At 59.6% G+C, this 23,836-nt stretch overlaps 1 protein-coding gene across 5 annotated transcripts; it reads left to right on the top strand.

Annotated features, from left to right (window-relative positions):
• Positions 1-589: 589 nt before the first annotated feature.
• SLC38A5 (solute carrier family 38 member 5) lies at positions 590-23,660 on the top strand. Of its 5 annotated transcripts, none has more exons than XM_030547321.1 (16): positions 590-665; positions 12,133-12,310; positions 12,524-12,608; positions 13,164-13,279; positions 14,623-14,696; positions 14,797-14,889; positions 16,307-16,388; positions 17,666-17,748; positions 17,840-17,898; positions 18,415-18,561; positions 18,749-18,828; positions 20,146-20,246; positions 20,499-20,623; positions 20,957-21,101; positions 21,324-21,427; positions 21,579-23,660. In XM_030547321.1, the coding sequence occupies exons 2-16, from the start codon at positions 12,219-12,221 to the stop codon at positions 21,681-21,683; spliced, it is 1,491 nt and encodes a 496-aa protein (XP_030403181.1). In that variant the 5' UTR covers positions 590-665; positions 12,133-12,218; the 3' UTR covers positions 21,684-23,660. The 5 variants fall into 5 exon arrangements, with proteins under 5 accessions (XP_030403181.1, XP_030403183.1, XP_030403182.1 ...); XM_030547323.1 differs by lacking the exon at positions 590-665 and adding an exon at positions 1,157-1,221; XM_030547322.1 differs by lacking the exon at positions 590-665 and adding an exon at positions 1,411-1,482.
• Positions 23,661-23,836: the final 176 nt, after the last annotated feature.

Raw genomic sequence — 23,836 nt, 5'->3', positions numbered from 1 at the left:
TGGTTTTTAAGCCCTAGGGAATCAATTGCCACAGCAGAATTTTAAAACAAAAATTGAATGGGGTGATTCTAGTTATAAAGAAGAAAACAATCCAGGCTTGGGTAAACTGAGGCAGGGTCCTAAGGGGGAGCTGGATTAAAAGGATACCCTCCTGCTGTAACCACTAGACCCTACTCCCCTCCCAGAGCTGGTAGAGAACTCAGGAGTCCTGCTCCCAGCCTCTCCCTGCTCTAACCCACCAGAGCCCACTCCCTTCCCCTCTCTGAGTTGCAGACTGAAACCCAGGAGTCCTGGCTTCCAAGCCCCCACCCTCCTGTGCTCTAACCACCAGTCCCCACTCCCCTCTCTGAGCCTGGAAGAGAACCCAGGTGTCCTGGCTCCCAGCCCCCTGGATAGAACCCTGGAGTCCTACTCTCCCGCCCCGCCTACTCCCACCACCAGCCCCCACTCCCCTCCCCAGGGAATAGAACCCAGGAGTCCGGGATCCCCGCTCCCCAGGGAATAGAACCCAGGAGTCCGGTCCCCTCCCACAGCCGGATGTGCCCCTGCAAAGGGCTGATGCAATGGGTAACCTGATCTCCTCCCAGCGCTACCCGCGCCCCGCCCGGCTGCCCCAGTCCGCTAGTCCCGCCGCCCGCGCCGGGACCCTCCGCTCCGCGCCCAGGGTGAGTGATGCGGAGCCCGCCACGTGGGGGGTAGGGGGGTGCTCAGCCCGGGGCGTCCTGACCTGCCAGAACTTGGCTTGTTCCAGTCTGAGCCTGTGGCCTCCCTTCCGGTGCCAGCTGGCCAGCTGCTCCGCTCACAGGGCTGGGGAGAGAACCCTGGAGTCCGGGCTCCCAGCCCCCCCTGCTCTAACCACCAGACCCTGCTCCCCTCCCTGAGCCGGGGAGAGAACCCAGGAGTCCTGGCTCCTGCCCCCCTGCTGTAACCATTAGGCACTACTCCCCTCCCAGAGAAAGGGATAGAACCCAGGAGTCCTGGCTCCCAGCCCCCCTTCCGCTCTAACCACCAGATCCTGGGGAGCGAACCCAGGAGTCCTGGCTCTGAGCCCCCTCCCTCTCTAACCACCAGACCCTGCTCCCCTCCCCGAGCCAGGGAGAGAACCCAGGAGTCCTGGCTTCCAGCTCCCCCGCCCACTCTAACCACCAGCCCCCACTCCCCACCCAGAGCCAGAGAGAACCCAGGAGTCCTGGCTGCAATTTTCCAACTTCAAAACCAGAAGTGACTGTCTTCCGGTGGCTAGTCCTTGTCTGAGTAGCTGGGAGGCTCCCCCCAAATCCTCTTAACTGTTGAAAAGTTGCTGGGTGAATGTGAATGAGGGTCTTTCTTTTCGGAGAGAAATCGGCCACTGGACAGAGCAGCGCGAGTCCGAGGCGTTAACAGGGACAGAAATCTCAGGAACCAGGCGAGTAGTAGCTGCGGTGCCAACTTCTGGTGAGGATTTGAGAAGTAACATTGATCCTGGAATTAGTGGTAACAATTGTAAGTACTCAGGTTGTCTGTAGTATTAATGGAATTGGTTTGAGTAACTCTGGCGTATGAGTGATACCAGCTTGGGTAGTAACTAGCTGGAGTATTAGTGGCATCTAGTAAGTAGTGACTGTGGAGTATTGATGTGAGCAGTTCGTGTAGTAACTCCACGGAGTATTAGTGGTAGTGATTTGAGTAGTAACCGTTTGGAGCATTAGTAACTCTTTGGAGTATTAGTGGTGGAGTATGAGTGATATCGATTTGAGTAGTAACTCGTTGGGGTATTAGTGGTATTGATTGAAGCAGTAGCTAGTTGGAGTATTAATAACTGATGCATTGGCGTGACTACTAACTCTTTGGAGTATTAGAGTTGAAGTATTAGTGATATTGATTTGACTAGTAACTCGGGGTATTAGTGGTATCAATTCAAGTAGTAGCTAGTTAGAGTATTAATAACTGGCGCATTAATGTTATTGACTTGACTAGTAACTCTTTGGAGTATTAGTGGTGGAGTATTAGTGATATTGATTTGACTAGTAACTCGGGGTATTAGTGGTATCAATTCAAGTAGTAGCTAGTTAGAGTATTAATAACTGGCGCATTAATGTTATTGACTTGACTAGTAACTCTTTGGAGTATTAGTGGTGGAGTATTAGTGATATTGATTTGACTAGTAACTCGGAGTATTACTGGTGGAGTATTAGTGATATTGACTTGACTAGTAACTCTTTGGAGTATTAGTGGTGGAGTATTAGTGATATTGATTTGACTAGTAACTCGGGGTATTAGTGGTATCAATTCAAGTAGTAGCTAGTTAGAGTATTAATAACTGGCGCATTAATGTTATTGACTTGACTAGTAACTCTTTGGAGTATTAGTGGTGGAGTATTAGTGATATTGATTTGACTAGTAACTCGGGGTATTAGTGGTATCAATTCAAGTAGTAGCTAGTTAGAGTATTAATAACTGGCGCATTAATGTTATTGACTTGACTAGTAACTCTTTGGAGTATTAGTGGTGGAGTATTAGTGATATTGATTTGACTAGTAACTCGGAGTATTAGTGGTGGAGTATTAGTGATATCGATTTGACTAGTAACTCGGGGTATTAGTGATGTCCGTTTGAGTATTAACTTGGGAACATTGGCTATATCCATTTGACCTGTAACCCTGCAGAGTATTAGTGACTCTGTGCAGTATTAGTGGTATCCATGTGAGCAGTGACCTTTTGGACCATGAGTAACTTTTTGGAGTATTACTTGTGCCAATTTTAGTAATAACTACTTGCAGTATGAGTGGCACTGATTTCACTAGTAACTGGTGTGTTGATGGTACCATTTGGCTAGTAACTCTTCAGAGTTGGAATAATAACTGTAAGTAGTAATGGTGCTTACAATGTGGGTAGCGACGGGAGAATCAGAGGTAACAGCTGTATTATTGGGAGCCGTGACGGGGTGAGGGTGATGTTACTGAGCAGAGTACGTGTAGGATTAGTGGTTATAACATCAGTGCTACCCCATTCCTACAATTAGTGACAGTGTCAGTAGCATAAATCAGGAGGTTACAGTGTTCCCAGAATTGGGGTAGCAGTCTTGGAGTATGAGTGACAACGTTCACTGTCACTGTGTTTGTGGTGATGTTAATGATGCTATTTGCGAGTGATAACAGTTTGGAGTATTTCTGGCAACAGTGAGAGCAGTAACAGTGTAACTAACACTGTGTAGCACTAGCAGGAATGGAGTCTGTAGCATTGTGGAGGGTATTGATGTTGCTAATGGTTGTAGCATGAGTAGTAACTGTGTCTGTGCACTGTTGAGGGTAACAGTGTTGCTAACACAGTCTGTGGCACTAGCAAGACCAGCGTTTGTAGCGCTGTTGAGGGTAACAGTGTTGCTAACACCCTGTGCCGCAGTAGCAGTGTTTGTAGCGCTGTTGAGGGTAACAGTGTTGCTAACACAGTCTGTGGCACTAGCAGGACCAGCGTTTGTAGCGCTGTTGAGGGTAACAGTGTTGCTAACACCCTGTGCTGCACTAGCAGTGTGTGTAGCTCTGTTGAAGGTAACGGTGTTGCTAACACAGCCTGCAGCACTAGCAGGAACAGTGTGTGTAGCGCTGTTGAGGGTAACAGTGTTGCTAACACCCTGTGCCACACTAGCAGGGTTTGTAGCGCTGTTGAGGGTAACGGTGTTGCTAACACCGTGAGTAGCACTAGCAGTAACGATGTCAGTTGCACTGTTGAGGGTAACGGTGTTTCTACACCCAACCCCACCCTCTCTACACCAGGACAAATGCTGAAAGCCGCGTCTCGGGCTGCCAGCCGCAGCGGTTGCAGGAGTGGCAGTAATGCTGCTCAGAGTACCAGTATTGTCCTACGCCCTGTACCAGTATTGTCGGAGTATTGTCCTACGCCCTGACCAAAGGCGAAAGCCCCGTCCCTCCTTATCTCGCCTGCAATGAAGGAGCAGGTGGCTCTCGAGGGCAGATCCGCCCCCCAGTGCTGGGCCGGGCTGGGAATTGTGAATGGGACGCTCTGTAATGGGGGAGGGGAGGGGAGGGTGGGGAAGCACATGGAGGGGCATTGCTGGCGGGCGGGGCGCGCATTGTGATCCAGTGATTAGTTTATCCGGCTTCCCAGGCCGCGGCTGGCAAGGGCACTGGGACACGGGGTGGGGGTGAACCCCTGGGGTCTGCAAGGGATCTGGGTTTACCCCCCCACCCCTCCTGTCCCTTCTTGGTTTAGTCCCGACCTCACCCACCAGGGGGCGCTGTGGGCAGCGGGGCAGGGCGCTAGCTGGGGGTGGGAGCCAAGGGAGGCCGTATGGGGGGACAGCAATGCAAGGCCACTGAGGCTCCCCCCTCCTGACTCTCATCTGCTTCCCTGGCTCTGACCAGCCCAGGCTGGGTCCTGTCCCTGGCTCTGGGAGGGGAGTGGGGTCTAGTGGTTAGAGCAAGGGGGCTGGGAGCCAGGACTCCTGGGTTCTCTCCCCATCTCTGGGAGGGGAGTTGGGTCTGGTGGTTAGAGCAGGCGGGGCTGGGAGCCAGGACTCCTGGGTTCTCTCCCTGACTCTGGGAGGGGAGTGGTGTCTAGTGGTTAGAGCAGGGGATCGGAGGCTAGGAACCAGGAGTCCTGGGTTCCTCTCTGTCTGGTAATTAGCTGTTCCTGACTCTGACACACCCTCAACGGCTGCTAACTATAATTATGTTAGTGCTCCCCCTGGGATATTTTAACGAACACTGGAATAATTACAGCCAATTAGCCACGAGGCCTGATTAAAAACTTCTGTCAGATGCAAACGCGTTAGCGTCAGGGTCCGAAGGGGAAGACGAAGGCAGGACGCGGCCCCGAGACGCGCCCGCCACCGGCCCTTATAGAGACATGAATCCCAGTGGGTGTGTACACGCCTCACAGTGCACTATGGAAACTCCCGCAGCTGCCAGCTGGACCCGGCTCTCCCCCGAGCTGGGCGCTCCCCCCACAGCCAGCATCCTGCCTCACACCCCACAGCACCCCCTGCTGGGAGAGGCCAACGCTGGAGTAGCTGGGTCCAGTGGGGTAAAGCACTTGGAGTCCTGCTCCCAGCCCCCCCCGCTCTAACCATTAGACACCACTCCCCTCCCAGAGCCAGGGAGAGAACCCAGGCATCCTGGCTCCCAGCCTCCCCGCTCTAACCACCAGCCCCCATTCCCCTCCCAGAGCCAGGGAGAGAACCCAGGAGTCCTGACTCCCAGCCCCCCCGCTCTAACCACCAGCCCCCATTCCCCTCCCAGAGCCGGGGAGAGAACCCAGGCATCCTGGCTCCCAGCCTCCCCGCTCTAACCACCAGCCCCCATTCCCCTCCCAGAGCCAGGGAGAGAACCCAGGAGTCCTGACTCCCAGCCCCCCTGCTCTAACCACCAGCCCCCACTCCCCTCCCAGAGCCAGGGAGAGAACCCAGGCATCCTGGCTCCCAGCCCCCCTGCTCTAACCACCAGCCCCCACTCCCCTCCCAGAGCTGGGGAGAGAACCCAGGAGTCCTGGCTCCCAGCCCCCCCCTCCCCCCAACCACTAGGTGTGTATGTTTCTTTAGTGGGAGTCCCGGTGTGTTTGTGGGTGTGTCCCCCCTGCTGAAGGGGACAAGCCCAGCTCTGTGTGTGTGTTGGTCCATGCATTCACGTTGTGTTGGGAGGAAGCAGAGGCGTGCAGTGTGGATTGTGTGTGCCATGGGACTGGCAGGTGTGTGATTGCATTGGGGACAGCTGGCTCTGTGTGTGTGTTGGGGGGTAGTCAGGGGTGAGTTGATCAATTTTGGGGTAGGAGGTGCGTGTTGTGTGTTGACAGGTGAACACAGTTGATTCTGGGTGTTGTGTGTGTGTTGCGGGGGCACAGGAGGTGACATGTATGTGTGTTGTGCTGGAGGAGATGTGGTGGTGTAGACTCGAGGCTGTTTGTTGGAAACTTTAGAGTGTGTGTGTTGAACTGTATGTTTGTGTGTTGATCTGTGTGTGTTGGCAGAAGGATGGGGTGTCATGCTGCAATGGGTGTTGGTGTCCAGGGCCAGCAGGCTGTTTGTGTGTCTTGATCAGTGTCGTTGTGCAGGGTCAGTGTAGTGTCTGTTGATCTGTGTGGTGTTGCAGGGGTTGTTGTTGTGCAGGACCAGTAGGGTGTGTGTGTGTTAATCTCTGTGTTGTGTTGCAGGAGGGGTTGTGCAGAGCCAGTGGGCTGTTTGTGAGTGTGGATCTGTGTTGTGTTGCAGAGGGTGTCATTGTGCAGGGCCAGCAGGCTGTGTATGTGTGTGCGTTGATCTGTGTTGTGTTGCGAAGTTGTGTGGTTGTGCAGCACCAGAGGGCTGTGTGTTGATCTGTGTTGTGTTGCAGGGAGTGTCGCTGTGCAGGGCCAGTGGGCTGTGTGTGTGTGTGTTGATCTGTGTTGTGTTGCGGGGGGTGTAGTTGTTCAGGGCTAGCTGGCTCTGTGTGTGTGTGTGTGTTGATCTGTGTTGTGTTGCAGAGGGTGTAGTTGTTCAGGGGCAGCGGGCTGCATGTGTGTGTGTGTGTGTTGATCTGTGTTGTGTTGCAGGGGGTCTTGCTGTGCAGGGCCAGCGGGCTGTGTGTGTGTGTGTGTGTTGATCTGTGTTGTGTTGCAGGGGGTGTAGTTGTTCAGGGCCAGCTGGCTCTGTGTGTTGATCTGTGTTGTGTTGCGGGGGGTGTAGTTGTTCAGGGGCAGCAGGCTGTGTGTGTTGATCTGTGTTGTGTTGCGGGGGGTGTCGTTGTGCAGGGCCAGCTGGCTCTGTGTGTGTGTGTTGATCTGTGTTGTGTTGCAGGGGGTGTTGCTGTGCAGGGCCAGCGGGCTGTGTGTGTGTTGATCTGTGTTGTGTTGCGAGGGGTGTTGTTGTGTAGGGCCAGCGGGCTGTGTGTGTGCGTGTGTGTGTTGATCTGTGTTATGTTGCAGGGGTTGTCGCTGTGCAGGGCCAGTGGGCTGTGTGTGTTGCGTTGTGAGGGTGTTGTGCAGGGCCAGCGGGCTCTGTGTGTGTGTGTGTGTGTTGATCTATGTTGTGTTGTGAGGGGTGTTGTTGTGTAGGGCCAGCGGGCTCTGTGTGTGTGTGTGTTGATCTGTGTTGTGTTGCAGGGGTTGTCACTGTGCAGGGCCAGTGGGCTGTGTGTGTGTGTGTGTTGATCTGTGTTGTGTTGCGAGGGGTGTTGTTGTGTAGGGCCAGCGGGCTGTGTGTGTGTGTGTGTGTATCTGTGTTGTGTTGCGGGGAGTGTCGTTGTGCACTGTGCCCATCTGCACGTTGTGCGCCTGACTCACACCCCCTCCGGCCCGCCCAGGGCCCCCTCCCGCGCAGGGGTGTGATTGGCCGTGGCGTGGCCGGTGTGTGCACATCTCTTGGCGCGGGTGTGTGGTGGGGAGCGTGTGGCTCGGTGTGCGACACCCCCCAACACACACACACCCCCGGCCCGACCCCGGATCTCCCCGTCTGGCCTGCTCCCCCTTTTCTCGCCTCGCACGGTGAGTGTGAAGCGCCGGGTGTGAGTGCGCGGCGGGGACACAACCCCTGGTGTAAGGCCACGAGGCGGTTGCATCAGCCACCCTGGGGTGGGGGGGGCGGCAGCAGAGGCCGGGGTGGGGGGCCGACGGATGGGGGGGCAGACAGATGAGGGGGAGCATTGCACCATCACCCCCCCAACAAGATCACCCCCCATGGCCCCATAATCATTGGGGAGGGTCTGTGGGGGGGGCCTTACCCACAACTTTCTGGGGGCGTTGTCAGGAAGTTGGGGGGGGCTCTGGTTTGGCTAGTTTCTCTCCAGCATGTCAGTGGTTAAATCCCAGCTCCCCCTCTCAAATCCCCCCCTCCTCTCTCCCACCCCCCTCCTTCCGTCCCCCACCCCCTGGAGCCAGCAGCAGCCACGTGTTCTGCAGCTGCCTGGGAGCCGGAGCCCTGCCTGGCTCTGGCCGGGGAGTGGGGGCTAGTGGTTAGAGCGGGGGGGGGGGCGGCTGGGAGCCAGGACTCCTGGGTTCTCTCCCTGGCTCTGGGAGGGGAGTGGGGTCTAGTGGTTGGGGGGGTTGGGAGCTGGACTCCTGGGTTCTCTCCACAGCTCTGGTATTAGGGTGCCCTGGGGAGGGAACCCAGGAGTCCGGGCTTTCAGCCTCCCTCTGCTCTGGATCTGTGCCCCCCCTCCAAAGACCTTTCACAGGTATGGGCCGGGGTTAACCTCTCGCTGCCCGGACCCCAGTGTAGGTTCCGGGTACTGGGTCAAACGTTTCCCAACCACTCCAAACCTTCGAGGAGAGACCTCCCCTGTGTGAGGATCATGTGAAGGGATCCCAGGATCTCCCCGGCTCTGGGAGGGGAGTGGGGGCTGGTGGTTAGAGCAGTGGGGGGCTGGGAGCCGGACTCCTGGGTTCTAACCCAGCTCTGGTAGTGGGGTGCCCTGGGGCCCCGCTAGTCCCAGCAGCTCCTCAAGGCCTCGTGCCACATCAGTGCTGGGCCCTTCCTGACCTTTCCCCCCGTCTCAGTTTCTGAAGCCGGGGTCCAGCTTTGCGGGGGGGGGGGGGAGGGGGGAGCTAGAGAGTGGGGCCCGAGCATGGTGGGCCGCTGCCACCCTCTGGGGCGGGAACGGGAAGGCGAGACAGGGAGCCTCAGATTGGGACTGATCTGAGTGAGGAAGTAGAACCCGGGCGTCCAGGCTCCCAGTCCCTCCCCCCAACACCTGTGCTAAGCACTAGACTCCCTTCCTCTCCCCGGGCCAGGGGGAGAACCCAGGAGTCCTGGCTTCCAGCCCCCTGCCCCGCTCTAAGCATTGAACCCCACTGCCCTCCCAGAACTAAGAATGGAACCCAGGAGTCCTGGCAGGGCCGGCTGGGGCAGGGGGGGGAGTGCGGCAATTTGCCCTGGGCCCCATAGGGGCCCCCATGAGAGTTTTCGGTGGGTCTTCGGCTGCAGGTCCTTCAGTGCCGCAAAACACACCCGGATCGAGTGAAGGACCTGCTGCCGAAGAACCAGAGCTTCTTTTGCTCTGGGTCTTCAGCAGCAGTTCGGCAGCGGGTTCTTCACTCGCTCTGCTTGGGGTGGCAAGCCGCGGGGGGCGCTCTATCGGCGCCGCCAGGGTGGCAGGCAGGCTGCCTTCGGCAACTTGCCTGCGGAGGATCCGCTGGTCCCACGGCTTCGGTGGACTCTCCGCAGGCAAGCCACCCAAGACAGCCTGCCTGCCGTGCTTGGGGCAGCAAAATGTCTAGAGCCGCCCCTGGCTCCAGGACCCACTGCAGAAGTTTCCCAAAGACCTGGAGCGGAAGGACCCCCACCGCCAAAGACCCCAGGCCCCCTGAATCCTCTGGGTGGCCCTGAGTCCTCGCTATCGGCCCCCCTGCTCTAACCACTAGAGCGCACTCCCCTCCCAGAGCCAGGAAGAGAACCCAGGAGTCCTGGCTCCCAGCCCCCCCCGCTCTAACCACCAGCCCCCACTCCCCTCCCCGAGCCGGGGAGAGACCCCAGGAGGGTGCGGTCGCCCTGTCCTGAGGGATCAGGCATCAAAGTTAAGCCCCAGCATGTGGGAAATGCAGGAATGGGCGCAGTGCCAGCTCCTGCCCTTAGGGGGAGCCAGGCGCCTTCCCACCCCACCCAGCCGGGACGGGCGCACAACCTGCCCCGGGCGGCCGCTGTTCCCGTGCGTTCCCTGCTGCTCCGTTACTGAAGACATCAGCCAACCCACTGACTCTGAGCCCCACCTTGCTCTCACCACCAGACCCAACTCCCCTCCCAGACCTGGGGAGAGAACCCAGGAGTCCTGGCTCCCAGCCCCCCCTGCTCTCACCACCAGACCCAACTCCCCTCCCAGACCTGGGGAGAGAACCCAGGAGTCCTGGCTCCCAGCCCCCCTGCTCTCACCACCAGACTCCACTCACTGCCCAGAGCTGGGGAGAGACCCCAGGAGTCCTGGCTCCTAGACCCCTCCCCCTGCTCTCACCACTAGACACCACTCCCCTCTCAGCGCTGTGAGTCTGTTGGTGACATTCTCTCTGTCCCATCACGGAAGGGAAGTGTTGTTAAGTGGTTGGGAAGCTATTCTAGGCCTCCCAGGACCTGGGATGACTAGCCGTGCCTCAGTTTCCCCATCTGAAAAATGGTGGGCAGGGGGGCTTCTTTCTGATCAGCTCATTGCATCCATCAGTTGACGTCCCCCTCCCCTCCACCAGGCAATCGGTTCAACTATTGCTTTGCTCTCAGTGGGGGCGAGGAAGGGACAGTCACATGAACCCCCCACCCTGCCTCCCAGGTGGCTGGTGTGACAGGATGGATCAGGTGAAGTTTTTCTGGCCGAGATCAGGAAGTGTTAATGCCCGTGGACAAAGCCTCGTTTGTAAGCCCGTATCTAATTCTGCTCACGCGTGTTAAGGTTTGGGAGAGGAGAAATTGTCCATTTCACGGCACTCAATGTGCTCAGATTTCATCAGTCAAAGGGAATTAGGCACCGAAATGCGTTTGAAGAGCTGGGCCTGACTGATTTGAAAATGGGACGTTTCACTGATAGGAAACTGGGTTACTTAGGACATTTGAAATGTGCAGAAATCGGAATTTAATCATTGAAAAGGGAGCAGTTTCAAGGAAGGGGCTAATTAGGAACTTTGAAAAGTCAAGATTTGGAAATTGGATTGAGCAGCAAATTCAAAATGAGGAGGATTGGCTGAATCAGGCCGTTTAAAAATTGGAAATTTAAAAAAAAATCATTTTCAAAATGAGGAGAAAGGATGGTTTGCGAAATTGGAAATTGAAGCAAACTGCAAATAATTAGAACTTATGAAATGTAAAAAATGGAAAAGTGATTACTCTAATTAGAAACATTTGATATTTCAAAAGTTTTAAAAAGTGAAAAGGACATTTCGAATGTCCAACGGTACAAAGTTGGACACTTCCAAAATAAATAACTTGGCTCAGCGAGATGAATGGACGTCCCAGTGTTTTTCAAGTATTTTCATTAGCAAATCTGACATTTCAAAATGAGGAAAACGGGTTAATTGGACATTTTGACAGTTCAGAAATAGAGGAAAAGGTTATTCAGGACATTTTCAATGTCAAAAATAGAAACTGTGATTCAATGAAAACAGTTTGAACATGGGAATATTTGCTTTATTAGAAAATCAGATATGTCAGTACGAGATCATTTGGATGGTTTAGGTAAACGGACAGTTCCAAATGTAACACGGGATTTTGTTAGGAAAATTGAAATGTCAGAATTAGAAAGAATTGATTCATTGGACAAACTGAGGCTTTGAAATGAGAAAACTTCAAGTAGAAATTTTGGCGTTTCTAAAAATAGAAACCATGGCTGCATTAGAAAAAGTGGCATTTTGAATGTGGGGGGAAAGGGACCATTTAGGAAATTAGCTCACGTGGCAAAGTGCAACTTTCAAAGGAGAAAATCGGCTCAGTTAGACGACGCGATGCTGCAAAATATAGAAAATTGGAGGCTTAACAACTCGAAAGGTCCCCGAGATGTTTTGGGTGAAAGTCAGACTGAGCAAAAAGGCCAATCTTTGATGAGAAAAAAACCCTACAACTTTGGACTGTAAAATTCTTGATTCCATGCGGGATAAGCCGTCATGGGCCAGCTTGCAGCCAAGACGGGGTGTTTTGCTAAAAGATCTGCCCAGGGGTTGTTTCTGGGAGGTCGCAGAGACTGTGTGATATCGGAGCTTGGATTAGGTGATCCTGGGAATCCCGTCTGGGCTTGAGATCTGTGAATTCTGGACCGGGGATGATGGGAAAATGCTGTCCTGGGAGTGGATCCGTCAGGGCCGTTGCCTCTTTGCGTTCAGATTTCATCCGCGGGATCCCGGATGACGGGCAGTGGCGAATCTCGTGTTCACGCCACTGGCCCTCCTGGGAGACTGTCCCTTGCTGCCTGCCCTGCTCTAACCACTGGACCCCACTCCCCTCCCAGAGCTGGGGAGGGAACCCAGGAGTCCTGGCTCCCAGCCCCCCCATCCGGACCCCACTCCCTTCCCAGAGGTGTGGAGAGGACCTAGGAATCCTGGCTCCCAGCCCCCCCATCCCGACCCCACTCTCCTCCCAGAGCTGGGGAGAGAGCCCAGGAGTCCTGGCTCTCAGCCCCCCCAACTTATGCAGGGATTGAGCTTCTCCGTTTGGGTGGGGGCATTCCTGGCTGAGCCCTTTCTCTGGGTTTCTAGGTGGGAAGGTGACCCATGCGCTGTGCCCCAGTTGCGATCTCTGACACACGCATCACGTCCGCACCCCGAACCGGCCCGTGTCCACCATGGAGCTGCAGAAGATGGAGGAGCAGGAGGGGCTGGAGATGTTAAACGGGTCTGTCCCGGAGTGTGACAAAGCCAGCGGCCTGGAGGATGGGTAAGTATTGGAGGGCGGTGGGGGAATGGATGGGGCTAGTGGGGGGAGTAATGGGGGTATCTGGACCAGGGCTACCGGGGGCGGCTGGGCAGGCGACCCCCGCATCGGGGAGGGGGAGGCTCTGGATGGGAAGTGCCTGGCAAGCTGAGCTGGGGAAGGGACCCAGGCGTCCGAGCTCGCAGCCCTCTCACCCTGCGGCCCTTCCCCTTGCAGGGACCCCGCGGCGGAGGTGACGGCGGCCGAGCAGGAGGGTTTCCTGCCCCACGCCACCAGCAAGAAGCTGAACCAGTTCACCGACGTAAGTGGGACCCAGGCGTCCGGGCCTCGATGCAGAGCCGATCCCACCCCCCAGCAGCCAGATCCTTTGACTAGTCCCTCACCTCTTTGACACCTGCCCTTTGACCTTTCATTGGACCCTCGCCTGCTGTCCCTTTAACCTCTGCCCTTTGACCTTTCATTGATTCCACACCCCATGGCACCTTTAACCTCTGACCCTCACCCTCTCCGCACTATCCTTCGGCCTTGCCCCTCCTCTTTTGCTCTTTGACCTCTGACCCTTGCCCTCAGCTCTTTGCACTTTCTCGTTGCCCTTCCTCTTTGGCCACCCCGTTGTCCTTTGACCTCTGATGCTCATCCTCACCTTAAGGTGGTTTTATCTTTGACCTCCAACCTTTGCCCTCTCGCTGACCTTTGATCTTTGGTGTGTGACCCTTGCCCTTCTATTGATGCAATGTGTCCTTTGGCCTTTGTCCGCTCCATTAATTGCTTTGTTCTTTGACCTCTGACCCTTGCCCTTTGACCTCCACCCTCCCCCAGGTTCTCACCCCGCCCCGTCTCTCTCTCTTGCCTGCAGTTCGAGGGGAAGACGTCGTTTGGGATGTCGGTCTTTAATCTCAGCAACGCCATCATGGGCAGCGGCATCCTGGGCCTCGCCTACGCCATGAGGAACACGGGCATTGTGCTGTTCATGTGAGTGCTGCCCCACAGGATACTGCCGGGGGGAAGATCGCTGCGCTGGGGTCACTGCTGCCCCCACAGGGCTCTGCCTGGGGGAAGATCGCTGTGCTGGGGTCCCTGCTGCCCCCATAGGGCACTGCCTGGGGGAAGATCACAGCATGGGGATCAGTGAGATATACTCCTCCTCCACAAGGTGGCACCAATGGGTGGGAGCTATAGCAGATGGAGCCAGGACTCCTGGGTTCTCTCCGTAGCTCTAGGAGGGGAGTGGGATTTGGTGATCGGGGTGGGGTGGGGAGGTTGGGAACCAGGACTCCTGGGTTCTCTCCCTGGCTCCGGGAGGGGAGTGGGATTTGGTGATTGGGGTGGGGTTGGGGGTTGGGAACCAGGACTTCTGGGTTCTCTCCCTGGCTCCAGGAGGGGAGTGGGATTTGGTGATCGGGGTGGGGTGGGGAGGTTGGGAACCAGGACTCCTGGGTTCTCTCCCTGGCTCCGGGAGGGGAGTGGGATTTGGTGATCGGGGTGGGGGTTGGGGGTTGGGAACCAGGACTCCTGGGTTCTCTCCGTAGCTCTAGGAGGGGAGTGGGATTTGGTGATCGGGGTGGGGTGGGGAGGTTGGGAACCAGGACTCCTGGGTTCTCTCCCCGACTCCGGGAGGGGAGTGGGATTTGGTGATTGGGGTCGGGGCGGGGGAGAGGCTGGGAACCAGGACTCCTGGGTTCTCTCCCCAGCTCCAGGAGGGGAGTGGGATCTGGTGGTCGAGGTCGGGGCGGGGGAGAGGCTGGGAATCAGGACTCCTGGGTTCTCTCCCCGGCTCCGGGAGGGGAGTGGGATCTGGTGGTCGAGGTCGGGGCGGGGGAGAGGCTGGGAACCAGGACTCCTGGGTTCTCTCCCCGGCTCCGGGAGGGGAGTGGGATCTGGTGGTCGAGGTCGGGGCGGGGGAGAGGCTGGGAACCAGGACTCCTGGGTTCTCTCCCCGGCTCTGGAAGGGGAGTGGGATCTAGTGGTCGAGGTCGGGGCGGGGGAGAGGCTGGGAACCAGGACTCCTGGGTTCTCTCCCCGGCTCCGGGAGGGGAGTGGGATCTAGTGGTCGAGGTCGGGGCGGGGGAGAGGCTGGGAACCAGGACTCCTGGGTTCTCTCCCCGGCTCCGGGAGGGGAGTGGGATCTGGTGGTCGAGGTCGGGGCGGGGGAGAGGCTGGGAACCAGGACTCCTGGGTTCTCTCCCCGGCTCCGGGAGGGGAGTGGGATCTAGTGGTCGAGGTCGGGGCGGGGGAGAGGCTGGGAACCAGGACTCCTGGGTTCTCTCCCTGGCTCCGGGAGGGGCACTTCCAGCTGCCCACCTCTCTCTTCACAGCGTGCTGCTGATCTGCATCGCCGTGCTCTCTGCTTACTCCATCCACCTGCTGCTGAAATGTGCTGGCGTTGTAGGTGAGTGGGGGGGAGGGGAAGCGCCCGGCTCCTGCAGCCCCGGCCTCGCCCAGCGGGGGCGCTGACGCTCTCTAACTCCCGTCTCTTTCCTCCCGCGCAGGGATCCGCGCCTACGAACAGCTGGGTTACCGGGCATTCGGCCCGGGCGGCAAGGTGGTGGCGGCGGTGGTCATCTGTGTGCACAACACGGGAGGTGAGAGTCTGATCTAGCCTCTGGCCCCCACCCAGAGCCAGGCAGGGAACCCCGGCGTCCTGGTTCCCAGCCTCCCCCCACTCCCCTTTCAGCTCTAACCCACTAGACCCCACTCCCCTCCCAGAGCCAGGAGGGGGATCCCGGCGTCCTGGCTCCCAGCCTCCCCCCCACACCCCTTCCAGCTCTAACCCACTAGACCCCACTCCCCTCCCAGAGCCAGGAGGGGGACCCCCGCGTCCTGGCTCCCAGCCTCCCCCCCCACTCCCCTTCCAGCTCTAACCCACTAGACCCCACTCCCCTCCCAGAGCCAGGAGGGGGACCCCGGCGTCCTGGCTCCCAGCCTCCCCCCCACACCCCTCCCAGCTCTAACCCACTAGACCCCACTCCTCTCCCAGAGCCAGGAGGGGCGCTCCCAGCCTCCCCCCCCCACTCCCCTTCCAGCTCTAACCCACTAGACCCCACTCCCCTCCCAGAGCCAGGAGGGGGACCCCGGCGTCCTGGTTCCCAGCCTCCCCCCACTCCCCTTCCAGCTCTAACCCACTAGACCCCACTCCCCTCCCAGAGCCAGGCAGGGAACCCAGGTGTCCTGGCTCCCAGCCTCCCCCCATCTCCCCTTCCAGCTCTAACCCACTAGACCCCACTCCCCTCCCAGAGCCAGGCAGGGAACCCAGGCGTCCTGGCTCCCAGCCTCCCCCCCACTCCCCTTCCAGCTCTAACCCACTAGACCCCACTCCCCTCCCAGAGCCAGGCAGAGAACCCCGGCGTCCTGGCTCCCAGCCTCCCCCCCACTCCCCTTCCAGCTCTAACCCACTAGACCCCACTCCCCTCCCAGAGCCAGGAGGGGGACCCCGGTGTCCTGGATCCCAGCCTCCCCCCCACACCCCTTCCAGCTCTAACCCACTAGACCCCACTCCCCTCCCAGAGCCAGGCAGGGAACCCAGGCGTCCTGGCTCCCAGCCTCCCCCCACTCCCCTTCCAGCTCTAACCCACTAGACCCCACTCCCCTCCCAGAGCCAGGCAGGGAACCCCGGCGTCCTGGCTCCCAGCCTCCCCCCCACACCCTTTCCAGCTCTAACCCACTAGACCCCACTCCCCTCCCAGAGCCAGGAGGGGGACCCCGGCGTCCTGGCTCCCAGCCTCCCCCCCACTCCCCTTCCAGCTCTAACCCACTAGACCCCACTCCCCTCCCAGAGCCAGGAGGGGGACCCCGGCGTCCTGGCTCCCAGCCTCCCCCCACACCCCTTCCAGCTCTAACCCACTAGACCCCACTCCCCTCCTAGAGCCAGGCAGGGAACCCCGGCGTCCTGGCTCCCAGCCTCCCCCCACTCCCCTTCCAGCTCTAACCCACTAGACCCCACTCCCCTCCCAGAGCCAGGAGGGGGACCCAGGCATCCTCACACAGGCGTTTGTTTTGCAGCCATGTCCAGTTACCTGTACATTGTGAAATATGAGTTGCCTCTAGTGATCCAGACGTTCCTGGGCCTGTCCGCGAACACGGAGTGAGTGAGATAATGTGGGGCACCAGCCCCAGGCCACGTTCCCGCCCCACTGCCCTGTGGGCAGATGGGAGCCACCACCCGCTAGAGGGGAAAGGTCCCAGGCTTCATTCCTGTCTATAAATGGGGACATCTGGCTCTCTGGTTCACGTGCCTTCCCTGCCCAGGCACGGTGCCCTCATCCCCTACAGTCAGCCCTGCCCCTGCACCATCCTGCCAGACCCCACTCCCCTCCCAGAGCTGGGGGAAGAACCCAGGAGTTCTGGCTCCCAGTCCCCCCAGCTCTAACCCCTAGACCCCACTCCCCTCCCAGAGTTGTGGGGAGAACCCAGGAGTCCTGGCTCCCAGTCCCCCCAGCTCTAACCCCTAGACCCTACTCCCCTCCCAGAGCTAGGGAGACAACCCAGGTGTCCCAGCTCCCCACCCCCACTCTAACCACTAGACTCCCCTCCCCTCCCCGAGCTGGGGGAAGAACCCAGGAGTCCTGGCTCCCAGCCCCCCCAGCTCTAACCCCTAGACCCCACTCCCCTCCCAGAGCTAGGGAGACAACCCAGGTGTCCCGGCTCCCAGCCCCCCACCCCCACTCCCACTCTAACCACTAGACCCCACTCCCCTCCCAGAGCTAGGGAGACAACCCAGGTGTCCCAGCTCCCCACCCCCACTCTAACCACTAGACTCCACTCCCCTCCCAGAGCTGGGGGAAGAACCCAGGAGTCCTGGCTCCCAGCCCCCCCAGCTCTAACCCCTAGACCCCACTCCCCTCCCAGAGCTAGGGAGACAACCCAGGTGTCCCGGCTCCCAGCCCCCCACCCCCACCCCCACTCTAACCACTAGACCCCACCCCCCTCCCAGAGCTGGGGGAAGAACCCAGGAGTTCTGGCTCCCAGCCCCCCCAGCTCTAACCCCTAGACCCCACTCTCTTCCCAGAGCTATGGAGACAACCCAGGTGTCCTGGCTCCCAGCCCCCTACCCTGACTCTAACCACTAGACCCGACTCCCCTCCCAGAGCCTGGCTCCCGGCCCCACAGATTGCATGGAGCCATGGGGAAGGAGCTTCCTAATTCCATGGGTTCCTGGTGGGTCCCATAGAAGGTTCTAATTCCCTCCCCCTCCCCCTCACATGAGTCTTGCCCCACACCTGTGTCACCTGGGGCCGTTCCTGCCCTCCCCTCCCTCCCGCCCATGTCCCGCTCCCAGAGCAGGAGTGTTTCCCCCCTGACCCCGCCGCCCCCAGCAGCGGGCGCTGTGGGGTGCTGACCCCCGCCCCGTGTGTCTCGCAGGAACTGGTACATGAACGGCAACGTGCTAATCATCATCGTCAGCGTCTGCATCATCCTGCCCCTGGCACTCATGAAACATCTTGGTGAGTGTGGGGCTGGGAGGGGGGGGGGCTAGCACCCCCTGCTGGCGGGGATCAGCCCTGCGTGTCTCACCCTCTCTCGCCTCCCCCACAGGCTATCTGGGGTACACCAGTGGGCTCTCGCTGACCTGCATGGTCTTCTTCCTCATCTCCGTGAGTCCACCCTGCCCCGCCAGCCCGCCAGGGAGAGAACCCAGGTGTCCTGGATCCTAGCGCCCCCCCTCCCCAACCACTAGACACCACTCCCCTCCCAGAGCCGGAGAGAGAACCCAGGAGTCCTGGCTCCCAGCCCCCCCTGCTCTAACCACCAGCCCCCACTCCCCTCCCAGAGCCGGAGAGAGAACCCAGGAGTCCTGGCTCCCAGGCCCCCTCCTCCTGCTCTAACCACTAGACACCACTGCCCTCTCAGAGTCAGAGAGAGAACCCAGAAGTCCTGGCTCCCAGACCCCCCCAGCTCTAACCACCAGCCCCCACTCCCCTCCCAGAGCTGGGGAGAGAACCCAGGAGTCCTGGCTCCCAGCCCCCCTGCCCCAACAACTAGACTGCACTCCCCTTCCAGAGCCGGGAAGAGAACCCAGGAGTCCTGGGTCCCAGCTCCCTGACTGGTGGGGAGGTAACCCCCTGCTGGGGAAGGGGTATCTCTCACTGCGCCCCCGTGGCTTCCCCCAGGTGATCTACAAGAAGTTCCAGATCTCCTGCCCGCTGAACGGGACCGAGCCCGTGACCCCCCTCATCTACTACAACGGGCAGAACGCCAGCGCCGCTGGCACCACTGGGGACGAGTGCACGGCCAAGACCTTCACCGTCAACTCCCAGGTGAGAGCGCGGGTGGGGGCCGGTGGTTAGAACGCGGGGGGCGGGGGGTGGGATCCAGGACTCCTGGGTTCTCTCCCTGGCTCTGGGGAGGGAGTAGGGGCCAGTGGTTAGAGCGGGGGGTGCTGGGAGCCAGGACTCCTGGGTTCTCACCTGGCTCTAGCAGTCAGCCCTTCCCCTCCCTCCACAGACCGCGTACACCATCCCCATCTTGGCTTTCGCTTTCGTCTGTCACCCGGAGGTGCTGCCCATCTACACAGAGCTGCGCAGGTGAGGGGTGGGCAGGGGGAAGGGCCAGGTGGATTCAGGGAGATCGAGTCAGTGGGAGGGGAGTGGAGTCCAGTAGGGGGGCTGGGAGCCCGGACTCCTGGGTTCTCTCCCTGGCTATGGGAGGGGAGTGGGGTCCAGTAGGGGGGCTGGGAGCCACTCCTGGGTTCTCTCCCTGGCTGTGGGAGGGGAGTGGGGTCCAGTAGGGGGGCTGGGAGCCCGGACTCCTGGGTTCTCTCTCTGGCTGTGGGAGGGGAGTGGGGTCCAGTAGGGGGGCTGGGAGCCCGGACTCCTGGGTTCTCTCCCTGGCTGTGGGAGGGGAGTGGGGTCCAGTAGGGGGGCTGGGAGCCCGGACGCCTGGGTTCTCTCCCTGGCTGTGGGAGGGGAGTGGGGTCCAGTAGGGGGGCTGGGAGCCCGGACTCCTGGGTTCTCTCCCTGGCTATGGGAGGGGAGTGGGGTCCAGTAGGGGGGCTGGGAGCCACTCCTGGGTTCTCTCCCTGGCTGTGGGAGGGGAGTGGGGTCCAGTAGGGGGGCTGGGAGCCCGGACTCCTGGGTTCTCTCTCTGGCTGTGGGAGGGGAGTGGGGTCCAGTAGTGGGGCTGGGAGCCCGGACTCCTGGGTTCTCTCCCTGGCTGTGGGAGGGGAGTGGGGTCCAGTAGCGGGGCTGGGAGCCCGGACGCCTGGGTTCTCTCCCTGGCTGTGGGAGGGGAGTGGGTCAAGTAGGGGGGCTGGGAGCCCGGACTCCTGGGTTCTCTCCCTGGCTGTGGGAGGGGAGTGGGGTCCAGTAGGGGGGCTGGGAGCCCGGACTCCTGGGTTCTCTCCCTGGCTGTGGGAGGGGAGTGGGTCAAGTAGGGGGGCTGGGAGCCCGGACTCCTGGGTTCTCTCTCTGGCTGTGGGAGGGGAGTGGGGTCCAGTAGGGGGCTGGGAGCCCGGACTCCTGGGTTCTCTCCCTGGCTGTGGGAGGGGAGTGGGGTCCAGTAGGGGGGCTGGGAGCCCGGACTCCCGGGTTCTCTCTCTGGCTGTGGGAGGGGAGTGGGGTCCAGTAGGGGGGCTGGGAGCCCGGACTCCTGGGTTCTCTCCCTGGCTGTGGGAGGGGAGTGGGTCAAGTAGGGGGGCTGGGAGCCACTCCTGGGTTCTCTCTCTGGCTGTGGGAGGGGAGTGGGGTCCAGTAGGGGGGCTGGGAGCCCGGACTCCTGGGTTCTCTCCCTGGCTGTGGGAGGGGAGAGGGCTCCAGTGGGGTGGGACTGGGAGCGCGGACTCCTGGGTTCTCCCCCGCCAGCCCCAGGGCAGGGTGGTGTTTTACTCGTCTGTCCCCCGCCAGGGCCTCGAAGCGGCGCATGCAGAGTGTGGCAAACGTCTCCATCCTGGCCATGTTCTTCATGTACCTGCTGACGGCCATCTTCGGCTACCTCACCTTCTTCGGTAAGGCAGTGCAGGGCTGGGCCCTTCCAGCAGGGGGCGGCAGGGTCCCCTTCCCCCCCTTCCACAGCTCCCCCCTCTCCCTCCGCATGGACCCCATCAGTGCCCCCTCTGCGCAGCTGTCCCTCCCGCAACCCCACTGCTACGGCTGCGCGTCTCTCCCGGTTCCTCCACCCCTCACCTGGTCCTGCGTGGGGATCCCGACTAACAGCCCCCAACTAACGACCCTCTCTCCCACCCTTCCGTCTCCCGCAGGGAACGTCGAACCGGAAATGCTGCACACTTACAGCAGGGTGGATCCCCTGGACCGGCTCATCCTTTGTGTCCGCCTGGCTGTGCTGATGGCCGTCACGCTGACGGTACCCGTGGTGCTCTTCCCGGTACGTGTCATGGCTGCCCTGCTCCAGAGGTGGCTGCATCTCGGTGCCGAGCGAGCTGTCTTGGTGTGGCATTATGTGTGGCTGTTCCCTTGCTGCCTCACCCCAAAAGTGGCGGCATCTCGGCACTGGGCGAGCTGTCTTGGTGTGGCGTTATGTGCGGCTGTTCCCTTGCTGCCCTGCCCCAGAGGTGGCTGCATCTCGGCACTGGGCGAGCTGGCTTGGTGTGGCGTTATGTGCGGCTGTTCCCTGGCTCCCTTGCCCCAGAGGCAGCTGCATCTCAGCGCTGGGCGAACCAGCACCGTATCCCTTACCTTTTTCCTTGTCTCCTCCCAGATCCGCAGAGCCATCCAGCAGCTCCTCTTCCACGGGAAGGATTTTAGCTGGGTTAGGCATGTGAGCATCGCTATCTGCCTTCTGTTCGTGGTCAATCTCCTGGTCATCTTTGTCCCTAACATCCGGGATATCTTTGGAGTCATTGGTAAGTCCCTGGCTTCAAATGGGCTGGGGGTTGGCCTTCCAAGGTGAGCCGTCTCCATGGAGCGTTATGTGTGGCTGTTCTCCAGTTGCCCTGCCCCAGAGGTGGCTGCATCTCAGCACCAGGCGAGCCCTCCTCCATGCAGCGTTGTGTGGCTGCTCCTCAGCTGTCTCACCCCACCCCAGAGGTAGCTGCATGTCTGACCACTCTCCTCTTTCTTGTCAGGAGCCACCTCCGCCCCCAGTCTCATCTTTATCCTCCCCAGCATCTTCTACCTCCGCATCGTTCCCAGAGAAAAAGAACCGCTGAGATCCAGGCCAAAAATCCAGGTACCCACCAGTGGAGGGGCACAGTGCCCTGGGGAGCAGGGGGCACAGTGGGGGGTGCCATGCTGTGGGGTGGGGGTAGGGAGCTCAGCGGGGGGTTGTGTGCTGTACTTGGGGGGGGGTCTCACCTTCTCCTCCCCCTTCTGTCCCCCAGGCTGCCTGTTTCGCTGCCCTCGGCTTCATCTTCATGGTGATGAGTCTCGGCTTCATCGTGGCTGACTGGGTGACGACTGGACGGAGCAGCGGTGGGGGGCACTGACCCACCCCTCTGCTGACCCCCAGCACAGACCATGGACCCCACTGGGCCAGCTCAGGGGGCCCAGCCGTCGCTGGGGCAAGAGCACCGCCACCTCCCATTGGCCCTCGCTCCACTGCAGCCGTGGCAACGCTGAGAGCAGCGCTAGGGCCCGCCCATTGGCCAACTGTTACCACGGCAACGCTACAGACCCTGGCAGCAACTGGTGTCCATGGGAATGGTGCCAAGGCCCTTCCATCGACTGTTACCGTGGCAATGCTACAGCTCCTAGTTTCCATGGAAACGGTGCAAAGGCCCTTCCATCGGCCACCTGTTAGTGTGGCAACGCTACAGCTCCTGGCAGCGACCGGTGTCCATGGGAACGGTGCCAAGGTCCTTCCATCCGTCGACTGTTACCATGGCAATGCTACAGCTCCTGGCAGTGACTGGTTTACATGGGAATGGCACTAAGGCCCTCCTATTTGCGCCATGTAGTCATGGTAGCCTCCCATTTCCATGGGACAAAGGTCCTGATTGGGCCATCGGTGCCATGGCAACGGCAGGTTCCCCACGTCTACTGAGTCCCCTGACTACAGCGCAACTGGGTTCTCCTTAGCTCCCTGTTGCCGTGGCAACATGGCAGGTTCCCGGTTGAACACCAGGCCTTTGTTGCTGTGACAACGTTTTGGCCACTGCTGGAGTGGGTGGGTGGGGGGTCCCCTAGCAACAGTTCCCTTCAGACAATGCCTCCCACCTCTTTGGTTCCCATGGCGACAGGAACACCCCCCCCTCACCCGCTTGTACTCATTCTCTGGCGCCAGTCGAAGAGGGACTGTGAATCCGACTGTGCCAGGGCGGGGGCCAGGTGGATCCATGACACTCTTATTTATTGCTCTTATTTAATTCGGAGCCAGCAGCCAGACCAAAGAGCGATGCCGGGCTCACTGCTGGGGCCAGGATCGTGGCCCCCCCCAGGACTCCAGGGTCCCATCCCCAGCGACGGGGCCACAGCTCGTCCACATTTTTGTGCCTCAGTTTCCTCACCGGGAGATAGGGGCATGTTCCCATCCTGCTGAGGATTAACTCTCAAGCATCTGAATTCTCCGGAGCCGGAGGAGACACTGTTACTGTTATAGTAATGGGGGAGGCAGGGGGTGAGCCTCCCGCGGGGCCTCAGGACTCCTGGGTTCTTCTGGGGATGCCTGGCTTCCTGAGCGGGGGGAAGGGGGAGGGGAAGCCATGCGCCTTCAGGCCTGTTTGCTGCCTGAGACAGGCCCCAGCCACGGTGCAGAATTCACCCCACGTCAGCACCCTCTCCTCACCACCCAGGGGCGCCCCCGGCTGAGCCAGTCGAATGCCCCCCTTTCATCTGGGTGTCAGGGTGGGCGTTTATCGAACCCTGGGTCTCCAGTCTCTTTTCAAACTACCTCACCACCCAGAGAGAGGCCCAGGCTCACTAATGTTGCCCCCCTCAGCCCCTTCAGAGAGCAAAGGGTTAAGGATGGGGCTATCGGGGGGCACCCCCCTGATTGCGGGGTGGGAGGCAATCTGGGTACAGGTGCCCCCTCAGAGCCAGAGAACGCGCCATCCATCCTGTCGAGAAAGCCCGGGGCCTCCACTTCCTCCTCCAGAAACGTCTAGATCTCGCCCCAATGGCTCCTTCTCCCCTCCAGAAAAATCCTTGTGCCTACATGTTTTCATCCAGAAACTGGTATTTCCCATGCCGGCGCCTCCATCTCTCCTCTAGAAAAATCCTGATACCTCTGCTTCCACCTCCAGAGAGTTCTAGATCCCATCCCGGTGCCCCTCTCTCTAGAAAAATCCCGATGCCTCTGCTTTCGCCTCCAGCAATCTCTAGATCCCACCCCTGTGGTGCCGCCGTCTCTCCTCTAGAAAAATCCCAATGCCTCTGCTTCCAACTCCAGCTATCTCTAGATCTCACCCCAGTGGTGCCTCCATCTCTCCTCTAGAAAAATCTCAACGCCTCTGCTTCCGCCTCCAGTGATCTCTAGATCCCACCTGGTGGTACCTCCGTTTCTCCTCTAGAAAAGTCCCAACACCTCTGCTTCCACCTCCAGAGAGCTCTAGATCCCATCCTAGTGCCTCTCTCTCTAGAAAAATCCCAATGTCTCTGCTTCTGCCTCCAGCAATCTCTAGATCCCACCCCAGTGGTGCTG

The sequence above is a fragment of the Gopherus evgoodei genome, unplaced genomic scaffold (assembly GCF_007399415.2).
Source record: "Gopherus evgoodei ecotype Sinaloan lineage unplaced genomic scaffold, rGopEvg1_v1.p scaffold_57_arrow_ctg1, whole genome shotgun sequence".
NCBI lineage: Eukaryota > Metazoa > Chordata > Testudines > Testudinidae > Gopherus > Gopherus evgoodei.
The sequence above is the reverse complement of the archived record's forward strand: the minus strand, read 5'-3'. Positions and strand labels throughout refer to the sequence as shown.

Coding starts and splice junctions, on each gene's coding strand:
- SLC38A5 (XM_030547321.1), top strand. CDS start 12,219: ATGGAGCTGCAGAAGATGGAGGAGCAGGAGGGGCTGGAGATGTTAAAC. Junction 14,697..14,796: donor GAAATGTGCTGGCGTTGTAG/GTGAGTGGGGGG, acceptor CCTCCCGCGCAG/GGATCCGCGCCTACGAACAG. Junction 18,562..18,748: donor CCTTCACCGTCAACTCCCAG/GTGAGAGCGCGG, acceptor CTCCCTCCACAG/ACCGCGTACACCATCCCCAT.